General features: G+C 42.7%; 1 protein-coding gene across 4 annotated transcripts in view; it reads left to right on the forward strand.

Moving 5' to 3' along the window:
- NRK (Nik related kinase) overlaps positions 1 to 20043 on the forward strand; it is a 277334-nt gene that overhangs the window by 225620 nt on the left and 31671 nt on the right. For all 4 annotated transcript variants that reach the window (XM_033946124.1, XM_033946125.1, XM_033946126.1 and 1 more), the window contains one exon: positions 10457 to 10616. In XM_033946124.1, coding sequence (XP_033802015.1) covers positions 10457 to 10616 — 160 coding nt within the window. The remainder of the gene's footprint in view (positions 1 to 10456; positions 10617 to 20043) is intronic.

Below are 20043 nucleotides of genomic sequence, written 5' to 3' on the forward strand. Positions count from 1 at the left end.
GAACCATAGAGAGGAGGACCTAGGCCCTTCTAATCACTACATTTCTGGTAGAACGTGTGAGGCCACCAAAACCCTACTCTACTGCCATAAAGGTGCCAGGTGGGACTTGAAGGTATTGGGGAAATTTGGAGGGGCTCACTCTAAATTATAAGGGGTTATGATGAGATATACTTCTGACACTCTATTTGTGAAGTTCACAGTGGTACCTTCCAAGGTGTCTCACTGCTCTGTTGAATGTCTGTGTGGCTATTCCATTAGAATGCTGGCCCCTCTCAAGCCCAAGTGGTGTCCATTTGGATATTTCTAACTTGGAAGATTTTTTGGTCGAAAATGGGGTATAAAGTTAGACATCCTGGCAGCCTAGATGTCCCAATGGCCTAGACATCCAAGTAGACTATTTTCGGAAAAAAATATTTTTGGAGATCTAGCAGTTTGGCTTTTGAAAATTGACATTTTTTTGCTTCCAACTTTAAATGTTTTGTGGGAAACACCCAAATTGGACTTAGGCATCCTTTTTGAAAATGGCCCTCATTGTGTAACTCTTGTCTTATCATTTGACTGTGAAATATTATAGTCAGGAGATGCTTTTCTTTTCTAGTCATTGTAGTCCTATGTTTAAAGACAGCAATATTCCATGCCCTGTATCAGTAGCATGGAATATTGCTACTTCTTGGGTTTTGGCCAGGTACTAGTGACCTGGATTGGCCACCATGAGAACGGGCTACTGGACTTGATGGACCATTGGTCTGACCCAGTAAGGCTATTCTTATGTTCTTAAGATGAATTATTTTAGAAGGAAGGAAGTGGAAGATTAGAGAATGAAGATAATTCAGTTGGATTAGTAGAATCTTGGACATTAGTCACAAGTCAAATTTTAGATGAGTTGGCTCCATTAAAGAAATTTAATTTAAGAACAAAGAACAATCCTTGGTTTACCGTACATCTAAATTAGCTAAGTTGAAGAGAACATGTAGCAAATTGGAAAGGGTGTGGAGAAAGGCTAAAGGTGAACATCAGTACAATGCTTGGAGACATATGATTAAATCATATAAGACAATGATATTGAATTCTAAGAAGGAATATTTTGAACAAAACATTTTCAGGAGGCTGATAATTCATCTAAAAGATTGTTTCAGATTTTTTCTACCTTGACAAGTACTGAAGTAGTTCTACAAACACCTACTATTGATAAGCCTAAAGATGAAATTTTTGCAAACTACTTCCAAGACAAAATAGAGGTGCTAGAAAATTTAGAAGGGCTTCACCTCTTTTGCGTAAATTGCATTGGCTTCCAATTAGATACAGTACATATGGTACGAGAATATCTGTATGAATGTAGTAAAGTTAATATTTGGTGAAGTTTTGAGAACAGATAATGCATCTAGAATCATAGGTGTAATACTGGTTCTAATTTAGAACTAAATCATCATATAATTTTTCCGTCATTGACAACTATCTTGTCACAATCCAGTTTTCGAGTACTTTGTTAATTGATATTATTGCCATATTTAGATTTCTGCAATTCTATTTACTGTGGAACTTCTGAAAAAGGTTCTTACTAGATTACAGTTGTTTCAAAATACAGGTGCTAGAAAATTTAGAAGGGCTTCACCTCTTTTGCGCAAAGAACTTCAAGCCATTCTTTCGATATATTAAGGGGAAATGACTCACGAAGGAAGTGGTGGGGCCGTTGGATGACCATGGAATAAAGGGAGAACTAAAGGAGGACAAAGCCATCGCCAACAAACTGAACACATTTTTTGTGTCTGTATTTACTGAAGAAGATATACACAACATACCAGAAGCCAACATGGCTTCAGCAAAGGAAGATCTTGATTGACGAACTTACTGCAGTTCTTCGAGGGAGTAAACAGGCAGATAGACAAGGGTGACCCGGTCGACATTGTATATCTGGATTTTCAGAAGACGTTCGACAAGGTTCCGCATGAACGACTACTTCGAAAAATTGCGAACCATGAAATTGAGGGTGAAATACTCACATGGATTAAAAACTGTTTAGCGGATAGGAAACAGAGAGTGGGGGTAAATGGACAATACTCGGACTGGAAAAACATCACAAGTGGAGTGCCGCATGGTTCAGTACTTGGACCCGTGCTCTTCAACATATTTATACACGACCTGGAAATTGATACGACGAGCGAGGTGATAAAATTTGCAGACGATACTAAGTTATTCAGAGTAGTGAAGACGCAGAAGGATTGCAAAGACCTGCAACGTGACATAAACAAGCGACAAATGAGGTTTAACGTGGATAAGTGTAAGGTGATGCATGTTGGTAACAAAAATCTTATTTATGAATACAGGATTTCCGGTGCAGTACTCGGAGAGACCCCTGGGAAAGAGACTTGGGAGTACTGGTCGACAAGTTGATGAAGCCGTCGGCACAATGTGTGGCGGCGGCGGCAAAAAGAGCAAACAGAATGCTAGGAATGATTAAGAAGGAGATCATGAACAGATCAGAGAAGGTTATCATGCCTCTGTACTGGGCTATGGTACTCCCCCACCTGGAATATTGCATCCAGCACTGGTCGCCGTACATGAAGAAGGACACAGTACTACTCGAAAACAGCGACTAAAATGGTTAAGGGGCTTCAGGAGTTGCCGTACAGTGAGAGATTAGAGAAACTGGGCCTCTTCTCCCTTGAAAAGAGGAGACTGAGAGGGGACATGATCAAAACATTCAAGATAATGAAGTGAATAGACTTACGGCAAATTCTATAAGAAGCGCCCAAAAGTTAGGCACCTAATCAGACACTGTTCAACGCGATTCAAGTAAAATTTTGTGCTGATTAATAAATCACGCTGAGAGGAACCTATTTTGGAGGTGCCCATGAAATAGGCCAGCTCTAGGCACAACTAAAAGTTAGGCGCTTGGCTGAGCGCTTAAGCACGCTTAAGAGCAGCGATTCTGTAACAAGGCACCTAACATGTAGCCACACCCACGCCTAGTGTGCATAGCGCCTATTTTTTTGAAGGCCACCTAAATTTTTAGAGGCGCCTTGTTGCAGAATCGCTCTTTCTTGACAGGTGCCTAAGTTTCAATTATTGCTGATTAAAAAGCTTGATTGAGCTTGTTAATCAATTTAGATAGGCACCTAACTAAATGGACGCCTCCGAAATAGGTGCCGGTTACAGAATTTGGGCCTTAGTAGATAAAGACAGGTTGTTCACCCTCTCCTAGGTAGGAAGAACGAGAGGGCACTCTCTAAAGTTAAAAGGGGATAGATTCCGTACAAACGTAAGGAAGTTCTGCTTCACCCAGAGAGTGGTAGAAAACTGGAACGCTCTTCCGGAGGTTGTTATAGGGGAAATCACCCTCCAGGGACTCAAGACAAAGTTGGACAAGTTCCTGCTGAACCGGAACGTAAGCAGGTAAGGCTAGTCTCAGTTAGGGCACTGGTCTTTGACCTAAGGGCCACCGCGGGAGCGGACTGCTGGGCACGATGGACCACCGGTCTGACCCAGCAGCGGCAATTCTTATGTCTAGTACATAAGACTTTATGTGGTAATGCTCCAAAACAATTAACATCTCTTTTATGTATTCCAGCAAATGTTATTACTACACTGAGTAACTGTAGCTTTAAACTTCAGTTTCCAACTTTTTTATAGAGTAATTAGGAAGAGTCAACAGGTACGATCATTTTCTTATCAGGCTGTTCAGACGTGGAAGTCTTCCTTTAGAAATAAGAAGCCTGAATTTGTATATTATTTTTCATAAAAGTTTTAAAGTCCCACTTTTATGATAAATGTTATTCTTGATATTTTATGTTTGTGCAATCATTTTTAAGTATAAGCGCTCCCTTCAATGTAGGGCTCTTCTTGTAATCCCACTCTGAGTCTGAATTTTAAAAAAATAGCAGAGTATAAGCATCCTGATTAGATTACATTAAATTTTACCCCTGGCAAACAAAACATTAAGGGCTCCTTTTACTAAGCTGGGATGGCGTTTTTAGCGCACGCTAAACCCACGCTACGCGGCTAGAACCAACGCCGGCTCCATGCCGGCGTTAGTGTCTAGCGTGCGCGGCAATGTAGCCCGCGCTAAAACCGCTATCACGGCTTCATAAAAGGAGCCCTAAGTATAACACTACCAAATGTAACTTCTAAGGGAGAGGAAGGGTCAGTAATGCTTAGTAGTTGGAATGGATGAGCAGACTGAATAGGCTATAAGGTCTAGCTCAGGGATCTCAAAGTCCCTCCTTGAGGGCCGCAATCCAGTCGGGTTTTCTGGATTTCCCCAATGAATAAGCATTGAAAGCAGTGCATGCACATAGATCTCGTGCATACTCATTGGGGAAATCCTGAAAACCCCGACTGGATTGCGGCCCTCAAGGAGGGACTTTGAGATCCCTGGTCTATCAGCTGTCATTTTTCCCTGTTTCTTTCTATAAATCTGCAACCCATCTGCAATCCATAGTCATCCTCCTTCCAAAGAATCTTTGCTGGCATGTCCTCAGTCATCACGGTACTTGTTTGTGTCTGTTTCACCCGACAAAGAGATAGGGCTGGCTGAATGATTAGGTAAATGAGGTGGTCGCCTAGTGAGGCAGCTTGTGGGGGTGGCAAAGAGCAGTTGCAGTCAAAGTAACACTATACATCTTGACAGCCAGACAACTCAAAGAACCATCAGCACATACCTTTACCTGAAAAATATAGCCATTTGCCCAAGCAAATGACTTTTTGAAAATACCCCCATTCTCCATATTATGCACCATAAAGTTTAATATTTAAAATTGCATTGTCTATCTATACATTTTCACAGGATTGCCCTTGGATGGGTGATGTTAGGATACTTATGACTATGGAATTTAATTATGAAAATCTCAAGGGAGTACCTAGAGGCATGAAAGATAATTGTTGGGGGATGATGGGCAAGGCTAAAGGGACTCCTAGGACCTCTAATACTCTTGCACCAGCCTTTCAAAGAGACGTGTGATCAGATAAACGTATGCCCAGACTGACATATACAATACTAAAAATGGTTGTGAATTTCAGTCTGGGGCTTAAATAGTAAGCAATAGTATTGCATTGTCCAAAATGGTTTCTAATCTTGAAGAAGCAGTGGTATTCAGAGTCAGGTGAAAAACATGTTCTTGTCTCTTCTCATTTTGGAGTTGTTGTTTTTCACTTCTGTTTTGGCATGATGAATTCTTTTGTAGATGTAAAATTCTCTCATCTTTAATGCACTATTCAAAGCTACAGGAGGTTTATGAATTTTATCAGGGATTCATCCATACCACTCTGTATATGCCACTTGATTGCTAAGTAAGGCGAATAATCTCTTGCTGGTGAGATCATTAGTTAATTGCCATGAAAGATAAAATGTAGAAAAGAGCCAACCCTTTGAAATTAATTCTTTCAATCCTGATTTAAAAACAACAGCAACAACAACAAAAAAAAAACAAAACCCAACTTAGAGCAGCTTGCATAAATTGGGCACGATCTTTCTCAAATGAATTATGCCCTGGATATCGGGCACCCTTCAGAGACCTCTTTTCATTTGTGCTCATTCCCCATAAGGCAGAATGTGCTAAAAATAAATGTCCCTCTGTCCCCCTCCCCTTTAAGTGAAGGAATTAAAATAATATGTTGCTACAGTGGGTTGCAACAGTACAATACTCTTGTTATTTCAGGGATTGCCAAACGGACAAGAAAATGATCTTTAGAAAGCATCTTATTGGATTTAAAGTAATAGATTGCACCGAGACATAGCTTCTTTCTTGAATCTTTCTTGAATCTTTTGCCTGCTTCGTTTACTCATGGGAATATGAGAATACCAAGGCAACGCATTAGAATTGCTCTCAGGCTCTGGATACCCATTTTAGTGCTACGGATTGTAGTGGCAGAGACATGGGCTGAGGTGCACGGCCTGGGTGCATTCAGTCTGGCAAGTATAGCGTCTGCATTTCCGTCCCTGTTAAATTGTGGCAGAAAATGTAATATGTGGAAAGGGTTGTGTATTATTGCTTGCGATAACATAGACCACGTACTACTGGAAGCTTGTGATGACGGTGCTTCGTGCAAATTTATGTGTGCATGACGGTGGACAATTACATTTTCCCCACAGAAAAGATCTATTTATAGAGAAACAAATGGTTTTTATATGTTGCATTACTTCAATATTTTTGCAAATGCTGCATTGTTTCTCTCATTCTGTAATCCTCTGGTTGCACAGAAACTTTATTGGCTTTTGCATCCATAAGTAACACTGAGTTTTACATACTTACCTACTGTGTTTTCATTTGTCTGTATTTTGCATTAATTTTTTTTAATTAATTAAAGCACTATAGGGTCTTTTTATTAAGGTGGGCTAACTGATTTTGCGTGCACTAAAGATTAGCACGCTCTAAATGCTATAGCATCCATTATATCCTATGGGCATCTTAACATTTAGCATGCACTAAATTGGTTAGCGCACCTTAATAAAAGGACCCCTATATTTATTAAGCAATTAAGGACTATAAAGCAATGAGAAACCAGTACCCTTATAAGGACATCAAATGGTAAGTCACTCATCTGTGAAGAAGAAAAGGATTTGGAACATTTACTGACTGTATTATAACATACAAACATCTAAAGACCTTGAAAATTAAAAGAAAATCCCAAAGTAATAGGCAAAATTGTCTATCCTTTTAATTAATATTGTATTTACAATTCTTTCTCCCTTTCCTATGGATCCAGGTCCAGCAAATCCCACAGCTTGATAGAAGTCTCAAATTCTATCAAACATGTATGTTTTATAAGTACAGTATATGAAATAGTAGCAAATACCTCAACAATCACCCCGCTTCCCAACCCAATCCAAGCACTTTCCCTTCCCTCTCTCACCCCTGACACTCTCTCATATCATACCCTCTCCCCGCCTTGCGCTCCATCTCCCCCTTTGCTTCCCTCAAGACTTCTCTCTTTCTGCCTCCAGCCAGGCACTTTGTATCTTCCGTCCTTTCCCATTTCCCAACACTCACTCTCTCTTTTCTCCCCCCCCCCTTCCTTAGTCCCAAGGCACCCTCTCTGTGCCTTCCTCCCCCAAGGTGGTCTGTCCCTCTCCCTTCCCTATACTCACTCCTTCCATTTTCTCTTTAGCTTCTCAGCTCCTTGGCCTCCATGGAACACTTATCATCACAGCTCTTCCTATGAGCATGGTTCCATGGTTGCACTGCTCTTTGGTTTTCATCAATTGCGGCATTGCGGCTGGACCTGGCTGCCCTATACATCCTCAGACGCGAAGTGAACTCAAAGTATTTCACAAAACCCTTTATTTCTTCAGTACATCGACTCAACATGTACATGTTTCAGCCCAAATAGCCTGCCTCAGGAGTCTACAAACATAGACACATATATTAATAAACAGAAAATTTTTTCTATGATATGTTAGCAGTATGTTTTCTTTGATAAGTAAATTTTCCTCTTCCCAATTTTCTATTTTCTGTCTTTTTTTTCTCTATTTGGCGTTATGAAATAAATGTAATGTAATGTAATTTATTTCTTATATACCGCTACATCCGTTAGGTTCTAAGCGGTTTACAGAAAATATACATTAAGATTAGAAATAAGAAAGGTACTTGAAAAATTCCCTTACTGTCCCGAAGGCTCACAATCTAACTAAAGTACCTGGAGGGTAATAGAGAAGTGAAAAGTAGAGTTAGAGGAAAAATAAAAATAAAATAAACATTTTAACAAGACAGCATTGATCTAAATACTTTGGAAGGTAGAAGAGAGGAGAGAAAGGAATAGAAGCAGAAGGGGGAGCCGTTTAACTTTTTAACTTATTTTTAGATGTATATGTTTATATTATTAATTTTATGATCATAAATTTCTGTTTATTGATATATATGTCTATGTTTGTAGACTCCTGAGGCAGGCCATTTTGGCCGAAACATGTACATGTCGAGTCGATGTAATAATAATAATAATAATAATAACTTTATTTTTGTATACCGCAATACCACAAATCAGTTCAGAGCGGTTTACAGGTTAAGAGACTGTACATTTACAGCGAAGTTACAGCATATCAGAAAAACAGTTCAAATCAATTTATGCATTGCAGGTGCAGAGAATAGTTAACAATTATTTGGTATAAACTAGTGAACAGTTACAAAATGATCCAATAATTGTTGCATGGGGGGTGCAACCGGGGTGCATGTTGCACTGAAGAAATAAAGGGTTTTGTGAAATACTTTGAGTTCACCAGTCTCGTTTGGCCTTTTCCACTCCTTCGCGTCTGAATGTTGTGATTGTGGATTTGACTCTCCTGTGTTACCCTGCCCTCTACATCCACCAGGACTGCATGCATGTTCAGAATGAGGATGATAGAGCTGTGTGCATATGCACATACTACCCACTGGCAACAGCCTGCACTTCCATCCATTAACTTATACTGTACATAGATTAACCATTAAATTGCCTGTAAAATTAGTGATTAAGAAATGCAGGGGGAGGGGGGTTAATAATATTGCAGGCTACCGATAATTGAATATGTTATTTTGTATTGCTGATATTTTTATGATGTAAATGGATTTTATGTGTGTAATTTGTAACTCGCTTAGGTATCAGGCGGGAGATAAGTTTTAAAATAATTAAATAAAGATTTGCTTGGCTAAGGCTCTCCCTTATATCATTGGTATGCACCAAACGGGGTTCGTTGCTCAGAGGCATTCCTCAAATAACACCAGGCTAGCTTTTCATATGTTAAATTTAACAAAAGCCTTGGATGATCCGGCTTTCTCTGTATCCTTGGATGCAGAGAAGGCCTTTGATCATGTGGAATGTATAGCTTCCCTGCTGCTAGACTGTACATTAATAACAATTTTTCAGAACGTTTCTGTTTGCAGCGAGGTGTTAGACAGGGTTGTCCTTTGTCTCCTTTGCTTTTTGATATTGTATTGGAACCCTTATTGTTAGCTATTCAACAGGCAAAGGAGATACAGGGTATTCCTTACACAGGTCGGGAATACAAGGTCTCTGCTTATGCAGATGACATATTGCTTCATTTGAAACAACCATTTGCTGGATTTGATAGAGAAGTTTGGGAAATTTTCAGGATACAAAAGAAATTGGAGTGAATCAGAAATTCTTCCACTAAATGTACATTGTACAAAAGGTTTATTTCATTCATTCCCTTTTCTTTGGAAGGAAGAGGGGATAAAATATTTAGGCATTTGGATAAAAAATACACTGGATGAGATAATGAAAGTGAATGGGAAATTTTTATTGCAAAAGGTCACAGAAATGTGTGAGCAATGGAACCCATTACATCTGTCTTGGTGGGGGAGAGTTCAAACTATTAAAATGATGATGTTACCAGTGTTTTTTCCGGGGTCCTTTTATAAAAATTAAATAGTATTCTTACAAAATTTATTTGGCTAGGTAAAATTGTAAGTATTGCTCTAGTATCTTTACAAAAGCCAATCACAGAGGGTGGGGTAAATTTTCCTAATTTTTATAGGTATCATCAATCCTATATTATACGTCAGGATATGTATTGGATCCTCCCAGAGCTCATGGAAAAGTTCCCAGACTGTTTGACGTTGGAATGGCAACTCATGTTTCCTCTGCGATTAAGCCATGTTCTCAGTATCAAAATGCCTAGGTTATGTAAGGAAAATAGAATATTAGTAGATACATGGAAAACTTTAAGATATGTGAATAACTTAGCACCTGTTTCAATACTTAAATCCACGTATCAGACCCTATGGCTAAACTCCAAGATTCAAATTGGCGGATTTATGGTCATCTGGAAATATTGGATGAAGGCAGGTATACGCACTTTAGATGATGTTATTACTAATGGTAAGCTGCTTGACTTTTCACAATTGCAAAACAAACATGGTCTTAATAAATCACAAAATTATAGAGGGTTGCAATTCAAGCAGGCCATTCAGCTGCTCAGTGGTACAAATTAATATCGGGATTTATGAATAAAAACCCCAAAACTGCGTCTCAATGGCCACGATGAGATGCACAGTGTCTGCATCTATGAGACAAACTTGGTTTTTTCTGTTACATAGAGCATTTTGGACCCCAGTACGTTTACAGAAGTTAAATATCTCTAAGTCAAATAGATGCTGGAACTGTCATCTCGAAGCTGGGACATTAGATCATGTGTTATTCTATTGTCCATTGATTCTTGCTTTTTGGAAATCAATATGGGGTCAAATAAATTGTTTGTTGGAAAATCCAGTGGCATTATCGTATGATACTGTACTGTTTGGCATGTCAATGAGGGCTAAGAGCCAAATATCATCTAATAATAATAGACTTTTACTTGTTATAAATTTTTTAAAGATTGAAAATGTATTTCGTTCTGTATTTTGCTTTTGTCAGACCGCATAGATCTGAAGGGTAATGCGGTATACAAATGTTTGGTTTGGATGACACACCCTAACCCTGCAGTGCATTTTTTTTTAACGGGCATCTTGGCCAATTCTGATTTCAGATTCACGGGAACATTCACCCACATGCAATTATCATCCTCCCCAACACAAGTGGCATGGGACTGTTGGTCACCTATGAAGATGAAGGGGTTTACATTGATACGTATGGACGTTTCACAAAAGAGACCATTCTGCAGTGGGGAGAAATGCCAGCATCTGTGGGTATGTGTGCATACAACTTATTCAAACAGCAGATGGGAAGCTCTCAAAATTCCAAGGGCATAAAAAGCTCCCTTAGGGCTTCTAGTCATGCTGCTATTCACTGTGACCATTTCGTTTATATTTATATTTCTGTGGACCATCAGTGGTGACTCGTTTCACATGAGCGGCAGAACTCTTAACAACTCATGACTCACCTCAATCATCAGTGGTCATAGTGCTCAGTCTCTTTATTCAAAGCATAAAAAGTAAAATAAGGTGGTAGGAGCTACAGGTTGTGGGTTTGAGCCCCAGCGCTGCTTCGTATGACCCTGGGCAAGTCACTTAATCCTCCATTGCCCCAGGTACGTTAGGTAGATTGTGAACCCACCGGGATAGTTATGGGAAGATGCTTGAGTACCTCAATGTAAAAGCCGCATAGATAACTTTCACCGATAGGTGGTATTTAAATAACTAATTAAAAAAATGTAGGGACCGATGACCATTGGCATGTATCTAAGTGCTTTGAAAATGAGCCTCTTAGCTATTCATTGTGATGCATGTAGAACATAGGCACCCTAATTCTATATAGGGTGCTCAAAATTGTGCTTGCAAATTTGAGTGCATGCCCAATTTGAGCACACAATTTAATTCCTTAACAGGCCAATTAGCACAGATAATTGGGCACTAACACCCTGAGGTTGTGGGTTCAAACCCACGCTGCTCCTTGTGACCCTGGGCAAGTCACTTAATCCCCCCACTGCCCCAGGTACATTAGATAGATTGTGAGCCCACCAGGACAGACAGGGAAAAATGCTTGAGTACCTGAATAAATTCATTTAAACTGTTCTGAGCTCTCCTGGGAGAACGGTATATAAAATTAAATAAATAAATAGTGTGAAATGTTTCAGCCTCTGATAACCAGAGCTGGTATTGTGACATCATAATGCCTCATTCCACCACTGCCTAAGAGCCAACTTCATGAGTGATGTCACAATGGTCTGATTGTCCTATACTTGGCTCACTTCTACTACACTTTGATTTCTAGAGTGGTGCAGTGGTTAAAGCTACAGCCTCAGCACCCTGAGGTTGTGGGTTCAAACCCATGCTGTTCCTTGTGACCCTGGGCAAGTCACTTAATCCCCCCATTGCCCCAGGTACATTAGATAGATTGTGAGCCCACCGGGACAGACAGGGAAAAATGCTTGAGTACCTGAATAAATTCATGTAAACCATTCTGAGCTTTCCTGGGAAAATAGTATAGAAAATTGAATAAATAATTGGAATTTACATATGCATCTTTATAGAGGCTATTCCATAAAGATGCATGCATCAATTTTTCTGCGTGGATCTGAAAAACTAGGGCATAGCCATGGGAGGGGCATGCGTGGGTCAGGAGCATTCCTGGAATTTGCGTACAGTGTTACAGAATTGGGCTGATCTGCACCACATGCTTTTCTGTGAATAGCACCCAACTCAGAGTGCTCATTATTTTCATTGCCATATACAAAATCTAACCCACTGTGCCTAGAATGGTATACTGGTATAGGTGCTAGACTATGATCCTGGAGAAAACAGTTTCAGCTAATACCACTTATCCCAGAACAAGCAGGCAGGTATTCTCACTAGTGGGTGATGTCATCCGACAGAGCCCCGATACGGACGTCTCACAAGCATATTTTGCTTGAAGAAACTCAGAAGTTTCGAGATGCCCGCACCGTGCATGCGCCAGTGCCTTCCCGCCCGATGCTCCGGGCGTGTCTCCTCAGTTCTTTTCTTTCCGCGGAGCTGAGAAGTTTTACTTCAATTCTGCGCTGACTGAATTCCCGTTTTTGCCTTCTACTTGCCGCGATTTTGGGTTTATTTTACTCTTTATCGTGTCTTTTCTTTGTTTTTATTCTTTTAAAAAAAAAAAAAAAATTTTTTTTTCTTCCGGCGAGGCGGCCGGGTCGGCCACGTGGCTCAGGCCCCGCGCCTTCGATCTCGCGGCGGAGCTTTTTCGGCCTATGTCCCGGCCAATCACCGGTTTTAAAAAGTGTAGCAAGTGCCAGCGCGTGATTTCGCTGATGGACCCGCATCGACGCTGCCTGCAGTGTCTTGGTCCAGAACATTTCCCAAAATCGTGCCGGCCATGTTCCACTCTTACAGCGCTGGCGTTTAAGCGGCGCTGTCTCTTATGGGAGTCGATGTTCAAGATGGAAGCTGCTAAGGAACCTTCGGCTTCGACTTCATCGGCCACTTCACCTGTCAATGCGAAGCCAGCGACTACTCCTGCTACTCCGGGCCTTCTAAAGCCGGCTTCGTTTACTCCGGCTTCGGCCCCGAGTGCGGCGCCGGTGCCTGTCCCCATCTCCTCGGCTCAGATACTGCCTTCCACCATTCCTCCCGTGGTCATTAAGGTGCCGAAAGCTTCCAAGCAGAAGCACTCGACCACGAAGGAGCGCGAAGACCGTGCTGGAGGACCCCCTTTCGGTGCGGATCCCTCCATATCAGCTTCGCTGCGGTCCCTCTTGGAAGCTCAGTTTGTCGAGCTCATGCAAACGATGGGACCGAGGTTGATTGCCTCCATCCAGGGTGACCTCCCGATTCCGGGGGGCGGACCGCCCCCTCCTCCTCCTCCTCGCCGGTCGATCTCGCTACTTAGCGAGGAGGAGCGACGTAGGGCGGCTGGTCCCTCGAGGCGGGCTTCCTTCAGCGACATGCCTCCTTTGGAGCCCATCACGCCTCCACGCCAACAGGGCGGGAATCCTCCTGTATGTAATCGAAGCCCTGGGCATAGCAAGTCTCAGGAAGAGTTCTTCCGCACCCCATACCAGGCCTGGGCTGCGTCGCGTGAAGCGTCGACCATTCAGCCTCTTCAATCTACAGCTTCGAGTCCCATTCACTCGCTGGAGGCTTCGGGGGACCATGCGAAGTATCGTCATTCTCGCTCTCCCTCCAGGCATAGGTCCAGGCATTCATCACAGCATTCCTCGCGCCACTCTGAGGTTTCGCCGCAGAAGAAGCTGCCACGCCTGGGGTACTCTTCCTCTGACCTGTCTCCCCCGGAGGGACCGGAGTACGAGGAACCGTCTACCTCTTTTTCTCCCTGTCGATCCCAAGTCTCTCTGGACCCTGAGGCTTCAACTTCGTCCAGTTCCTCTCGGAGACCTGTACTGGCGGACCAGTTGTCTTTTTCTTCTTTTCTCAGACAAATGGCTGACGACTTGGATGTTACTTTGGACACTGGGTCTCGATATTCTAAAGAGTATCTCGACACCATGCACTTGCCTCATCCTCCTGCCGAGTCTCTTCGACTGCCTCTCCATAAATTGCTGGATCAGACATTTATGAGATGTTTTGAAACGCCTTATTCTATCCCTGCGGTCCCGGGCAAATTGGATGCTCGATACCGCACAGTCCATCACAAGGGGTTCGAGGGCTCTCAACTCTCTCACCAATCCCTGCTGGTCGAATCCTCCCTCAAGCGATCTCATCCCTCCCAAGTGTATGCCTCTGTGCCACCGGGTCACGAGGGCAGGACGATGGATAAGTTTGGGAGGCGAATCTACCAGAACTCGATGATGGCTTCCCGAGTTCTTAATTATAATTTCTACTTTGCTTCTTATTTGGAGTTCTTTTTGCCTGTGCTTCGAAAATTTACTCCCTACATCGATTCGCAGGCTCGCTTTGAATTCGAGGAAGTGGTAGCCTCGCTTTCCCAGCTTCGTCTCCAGCTTATGCAATCCTCGTACGACGCTTTTGAGCTTTCGGCACGTGCTGCTGCCTGTTCCGTGGCCATGCGTCGGTTGGCCTGGCTTCGGACAATTGACATGGACCCGAACCTCCAGGACAGGCTTGCCAATGTGCCCTGTGCAGGAGCGGATCTGTTTGATGAGTCCATCGAGACGGTGACAAAGAAGCTTTCTGACCATGAAAAGTCTTTTCAATCTATCCTTCGACCTAAGCCCAAGCCTCAACAGTCTCGACCATCTAGACTGGCTCATCAAGGCCCCCTCAGCTCCAGAGGTCATTTTGGCGACCCTGGCTACGATTTGCCTCCTACAGAGTTTAGGCTTCGAGATCAACTTCCCCAAATCTCATCTACAGCCTACCCAGTCTCTTCCCTTCATCGGGGCGGTCCTGGACACCATTCAACTTCGAGCATTCCTTCCTCCTCAGCGCATGGATGCTCTTCTTCATCTCTGCCAGTCTGTGTCTTCTCACCAGTCCATCTCAGCGAGACACATGATGGTCCTCCTGGGCCACATGGCCTCTACAGTTCATGTGACGCCTTTTGCCAGACTCCATCTCAGAATTCCTCAGTGGACCCTGGCTTCTCAATGAACTCAGGTGTCAGACCCGTTGACTCGACACATCATGGTCACTCCTGCTCTTCGGCAGTCTCTACTTTGGTGGATGACCTCTTCGAATCTATCCAGAGGTTTGCTGTTTCACACTCCTCCCCACCAGAAGGTTCTCACAACCGATTCTTCGACCTATGCCTGGGTGGCTCATCTGGATGGGCTTTGCACTCAGGGATTCTGGACCAGTGCGGACCGACTCCATCAAATCAATCTTCTGGAGCTTAGAGCCATCTTCTATGCTCTTCAAGCTTTTCAACATCTGCTTCACGACATGGTGGTCCTCATTCGCACAGACAACCAGGTCGCCATGTATTATGTAAACAAGCAAGGGGGCACGGGCTCGTCCTCCCTCTGCCAGGAAGTTCTCAGAGTCTGGGATTGGGCAGTTCGCCACAACACCTTCCTCAAGGCTGTCTACATTCAGGGGAAGGACAACGTCTTGGCAGACAACTTGAGTCGTCTCCTTCAGCCTCACGAATGGACTCTCCATTCCGACCCCCTTCATCAGATCTTTGCTCAATGGGGGACGCCTCAGATAGACCTCTATGCGGCTCCCCACAACTTCAAACTGCCTCACTTTTGCTCCAGGATCTACACTCCTCATCGCCTCGAGGCAGATGCATTTCTGCTGGATTGGGGGAATCGCTTTCTGTATGCGTTTCCTCCGTTTCCTCTCATTCAAAAGACTCTGGTCAAGTTGAGATCCGACCAGGCCACCATGATTCTAATAGCTCCTCGGTGGCCCAGGCAACCTTGGTTCTCCCTTCTACTTCAACTCAGCAGCAGGAAGCCGGTCCTTCTTCCAGTGTTTCCGTCACTGCTTACTCAACATCAAGGATCACTGCTTCATCCCAACCTGCAGTCTCTCCACCTGACAGCTTGGTTCCTCTCAACGTAACTCCTCACCAGTTTTCCCAGGTGGTGAGGGATGTCTTGGAGGCTTCCAGGAAGCCTGCTACTCGTCAATGCTACTCCCAGAAATGGACTAGATTTTCTTCCTGGTGTCAGCCTAGAGGCCTCTGGGAGATTATATCAATCTAACTCTGGCATGGGAATGCAGATAGACCCTTAGTGCAGGGAGACTGTGTTAAGTTTCCCTGATTGAATCATGGCTAGCTAAAAGGTGTTAATGCCTGATTAAGAGGGTGCTTAGGATAATGGTGCACAGATCAAGCCAGAGACTTAATCCCATCAGGTTTCTCACCCTCCTTTGTCTATTAAATTGACCATTGTCTCAAACAGTTTGCAAGTTCTAAACAGAAAGATACTGGGAGATACAATATTTTCTCTATTCAGAATAAGATTCCAAGGTATAAAAGCCTGCTCTCTGCAACACACCTCTCTCTCTTTCTATCTAACTACCTCTTGGCTCTTTGCTTGGCACTCTGGTTCTGTCTTGGCTCTCCCTCTCTCTGTCTATCCTGCCCTTTATCTATGAAACACGAAGCTTCCTAGAACTGCAACCTTCTATGTCCCTCTCTGCCTCTGACCTCTGTAAGGCAGTGAGACTGCTTGTTCTCTGCTTAAGTGTAATGCTCTCTGCTTAATTGTAATGCTTATAAATATTACTTTTCTGTAAGACTATTTCTATAATATATTCTTTATATAATCACCCCTGGCTGTGCTTCTTATTTGATTCTATCCCTAATGAAACTTCTGTGAAGGAACTGAACCTGGGACCTGGCGTTTGTCAGTACGCCTTTCACTTAACCCCTACCACCTAATATTGTGGGGGCCACTTTCAAACTGACATTTTGGGGGCTCTGTCTCGGTCCTTCCTGATGATTTCATCTGGGTAAGTAGAATTTAAGTTTTTTTTATGCACTGTGCAATAGGATTACAGAGTGAGATAGAAATCAAAAGTCCTTGGAAAACCCTTAGATTGATTGTACGTTAGACTGGATGACACACTGTTGAAAAGTTCCAGTAATATTGTGGGGTTTTATACTTGGTGAGATTTTATTTCAATTTTTGATTGATAGACAGAGTGAGATAGAAATCAAAAGTCCTTTTGGAACCCTTAAATTGTTTTAGACTGGATGACACAATTGTGAAAAGTTTCAGTAATATTTTGGGTTTTATATTTGGTGAGATTTTACTATCAAAATTCTTTGTAGTTTACCTGTGCCAGTTTGCACTGTATGATTTGATATGCTTGCTAGGGTGTTGCATGTAAGAATATTTGAGCTGCTCTGAAGAAAAGCAGGGTTCAAAGTGAAAACAGTCACTCAATTAAGACACGCCACATCTGTACTAACTTTAACTTTTTTACCTTGTGCTTTTAATTCTATTTCTTGTCAGTCTCTGCCCTGGTGAAAGGCCCAGTGCACACTGGACTGGAACTGGCAGCTGACATCTTTGCTCTTCTATATTTTATCCTGCTAAACTTCTGCCTGTAAATTTCAGGTAGTAACCAGTGTGGGCAAGTGTGGGCATAAGTGTATTATTTATGCCAATGACTCTTGCCTAACACGCTTTACCTCGCTTTTCTACCTATTAACTAAAGTCTCCCTCCTTCATAAGTGGGAGCATTTCAATCTCAAAGGCTACACACAGACAGGGACATTTAGAAGCCCATTCTCTCTCATGAAATATATGAGCAAGGCCCACGAACCAAGGCAGACTTCTGCAGCCTCAAATATGAACCCTTTTGATTTTCAAGAACTCACAGATATTGTACACAAATATTTTGACAAGAAAGGGGGTCCATATGAGGGTAATTTTCCAGAAAACACATGGCACGATATTCAGAAACAAATGGTTTCTCATTCTCAGGAGTTTAGAAAGAAAACAGATAAACGCAAATGCCTTTTCATTCAGGGCTTATGTAGAGGACTTATTAGCCTAAGACAAGATAATACTGACTTGAACACTCAGTGCCATCAGCTGTCCAAAGACTTAGATGAGGCACAAATTAATATATCCATGCTAAGAACCCAAATTGTTCAGGCCACAAATACCTTTTTAACTGTAAATGAACAATTAGAAGAGGCCAAGGCAGAATTAAAGTATTTAAAGTCAAAATGTGCCTCACCGGGACAGGTTAATGCTGTCTCCTCACAGATTCTGCCGTCTGCACCAGTGCAACATTCACCCTATCATTCACCCTATAATCCATGTAGTCAGTTTATTGAAAAACAAAACACTGTTTTTGTAGCAGGCCAGCGAAAAGGTAAACTAGCTACAGATGTAGAACAGGAAGAAGACCCGACAAACGAAAGTGAGGAAAATTCATTACCAGGCCAGAGCAATACCAATAGTACCCCTATAAGTGACACAGCTCCAGTAACAGTAGTACTGCAGGGACATATGAAGGACAGTGACATTGAAAGAATAGTGGAGAAAGTGGGCCCTATGCCTTTTAACATAAATGAATGGTGCAAATGGGCTATTGACATACTGATTCACTGGGGTCTAGGGAAATACAAAAGGAACAATGCAGATTTTGATAAGCTTATGCACCTAGCCCTGGGTCCACATTATTATAAATTTGGATCTCTTGTTCATCCATACCAATTTGTAAAGATGGGCATCGAACAACTATTTCGCTGCACCTCTTTGCAAGTACTTAGAACTCTTTCACCCCTGCCAAGTGATATACCAGAGCAGTTTGCATATAGAGTGTGGGTGATCAACGCGGTACTTAACGAACAGGAACATTGGCCCATTTCCTCAGATTATGGCCAGAGAGAACATAAAGAATTCCTATTAGAATTATTACCTCCCGAGATTACTAAACACCTTCTGTTGTTCTCGGAGGACCCTAAAACTACGCCTTTTGACACTTTACTGCTCAGGATTGGGTCTGTGTGGAAGACCCAGCCAGCTCAAATTATTTCAGTCTCAGAAGCTAGAAGGTGGCGTGCTGAGGGAGCACCCCAATACAAGAACACACCACACACAGGAAATAGAGGGCATGGCAGAGGTAGTTACAGAAATTCCTCCACTTACATTCCTTTCCATGAGCTCAGAGCACAGACAGAAGCATTAGAGAAAGAGAAAAGGAAATGGGAACAGGATCGTCACACAATGCAGATAGAATTGGACAGGGTAAAAAGTGATTTGACAGCTAGGAACAACAGTGCTAGTCCATAGGGATGTCCTGACTCTCTGTGTCCGAATGCCAAGGTGACTCAGGCCTTCACAGCCCAGCCAGACTCCTTTCACTTACCTGTGGACTCACTTTTGGAGACGCAGGATAAGGGAAAGAAGTCAGACTCAGAATTCAGCTTGATATTGGACACTTCCGACTGCCCCAATGTTAATAATACCATAGAGGGTCAGGATAAATTAACTTTGATTGATACAGGGGCCAGAATCAGTTTCACAGATAGAGCGCCTCCTACTGGAGATCAGAAAAATATGGAAATTTGTGAGATTCAGGGTCTAAATGACAAAGCTTCAAAGTGTGTGTCTATCCCACAAAAGAAACTAATGAACAACATTGTAGAAACTACTGCCAGCACGAGTGAGAATACAGGCAAAGAAATAGTTGAGGTGACTGGTCTTGCATTAGGTACAGGAATTCTAAATGCTTCTAAATCTTTGGTTCATGAGGTTATTCCTGTGCAGTTAGCCACACAATGTTGCCTGCCAGTGCAGAAGCATGATAATAGTGTAACTCACTCAGAGGCTGCAGATCTTTCAGTTTGGGCACAAGATTGTGGGAAAAGGTACACAGAAATTTTGTTTGAGGGCAAAGATCCTGCACCACAAACACAGCAACCAGTACTTCCTCCAGCAACAGAACTGGTGCCTAAGATGGAGGAGAGAGGTCTGAGTGGACCTATCTCTTTAGCATGTGGCTCTCCAACTGGGTCATTTGCTAATTCAGAGGGCTCTGTTAGGCTCACTATACACTCTCAGGCCCTAACTAAGATTTCAAAGCCTGTAGTGCCAGTGGCTTCCTCTTGCTCTGACATTACTGTGAAATTTAATCCTAAATGTGCATTTTTCTCTGTCCTAGACATGACTAATGATTTTCGGAATTTGCCCCTTGCCTCTGAATGCCAGGACACAACAGTGCAGACAAAAGAAGACAAATCTAGCCTGCACCTGACTTCTGCACCGCAGTGCCCATTCCTCCGAGTTCTATGGGACCCAGG

This window comes from Geotrypetes seraphini, chromosome 5 (genome assembly GCF_902459505.1).
Source record: "Geotrypetes seraphini chromosome 5, aGeoSer1.1, whole genome shotgun sequence".
Taxonomy (NCBI): domain Eukaryota; kingdom Metazoa; phylum Chordata; class Amphibia; order Gymnophiona; family Dermophiidae; genus Geotrypetes; species Geotrypetes seraphini.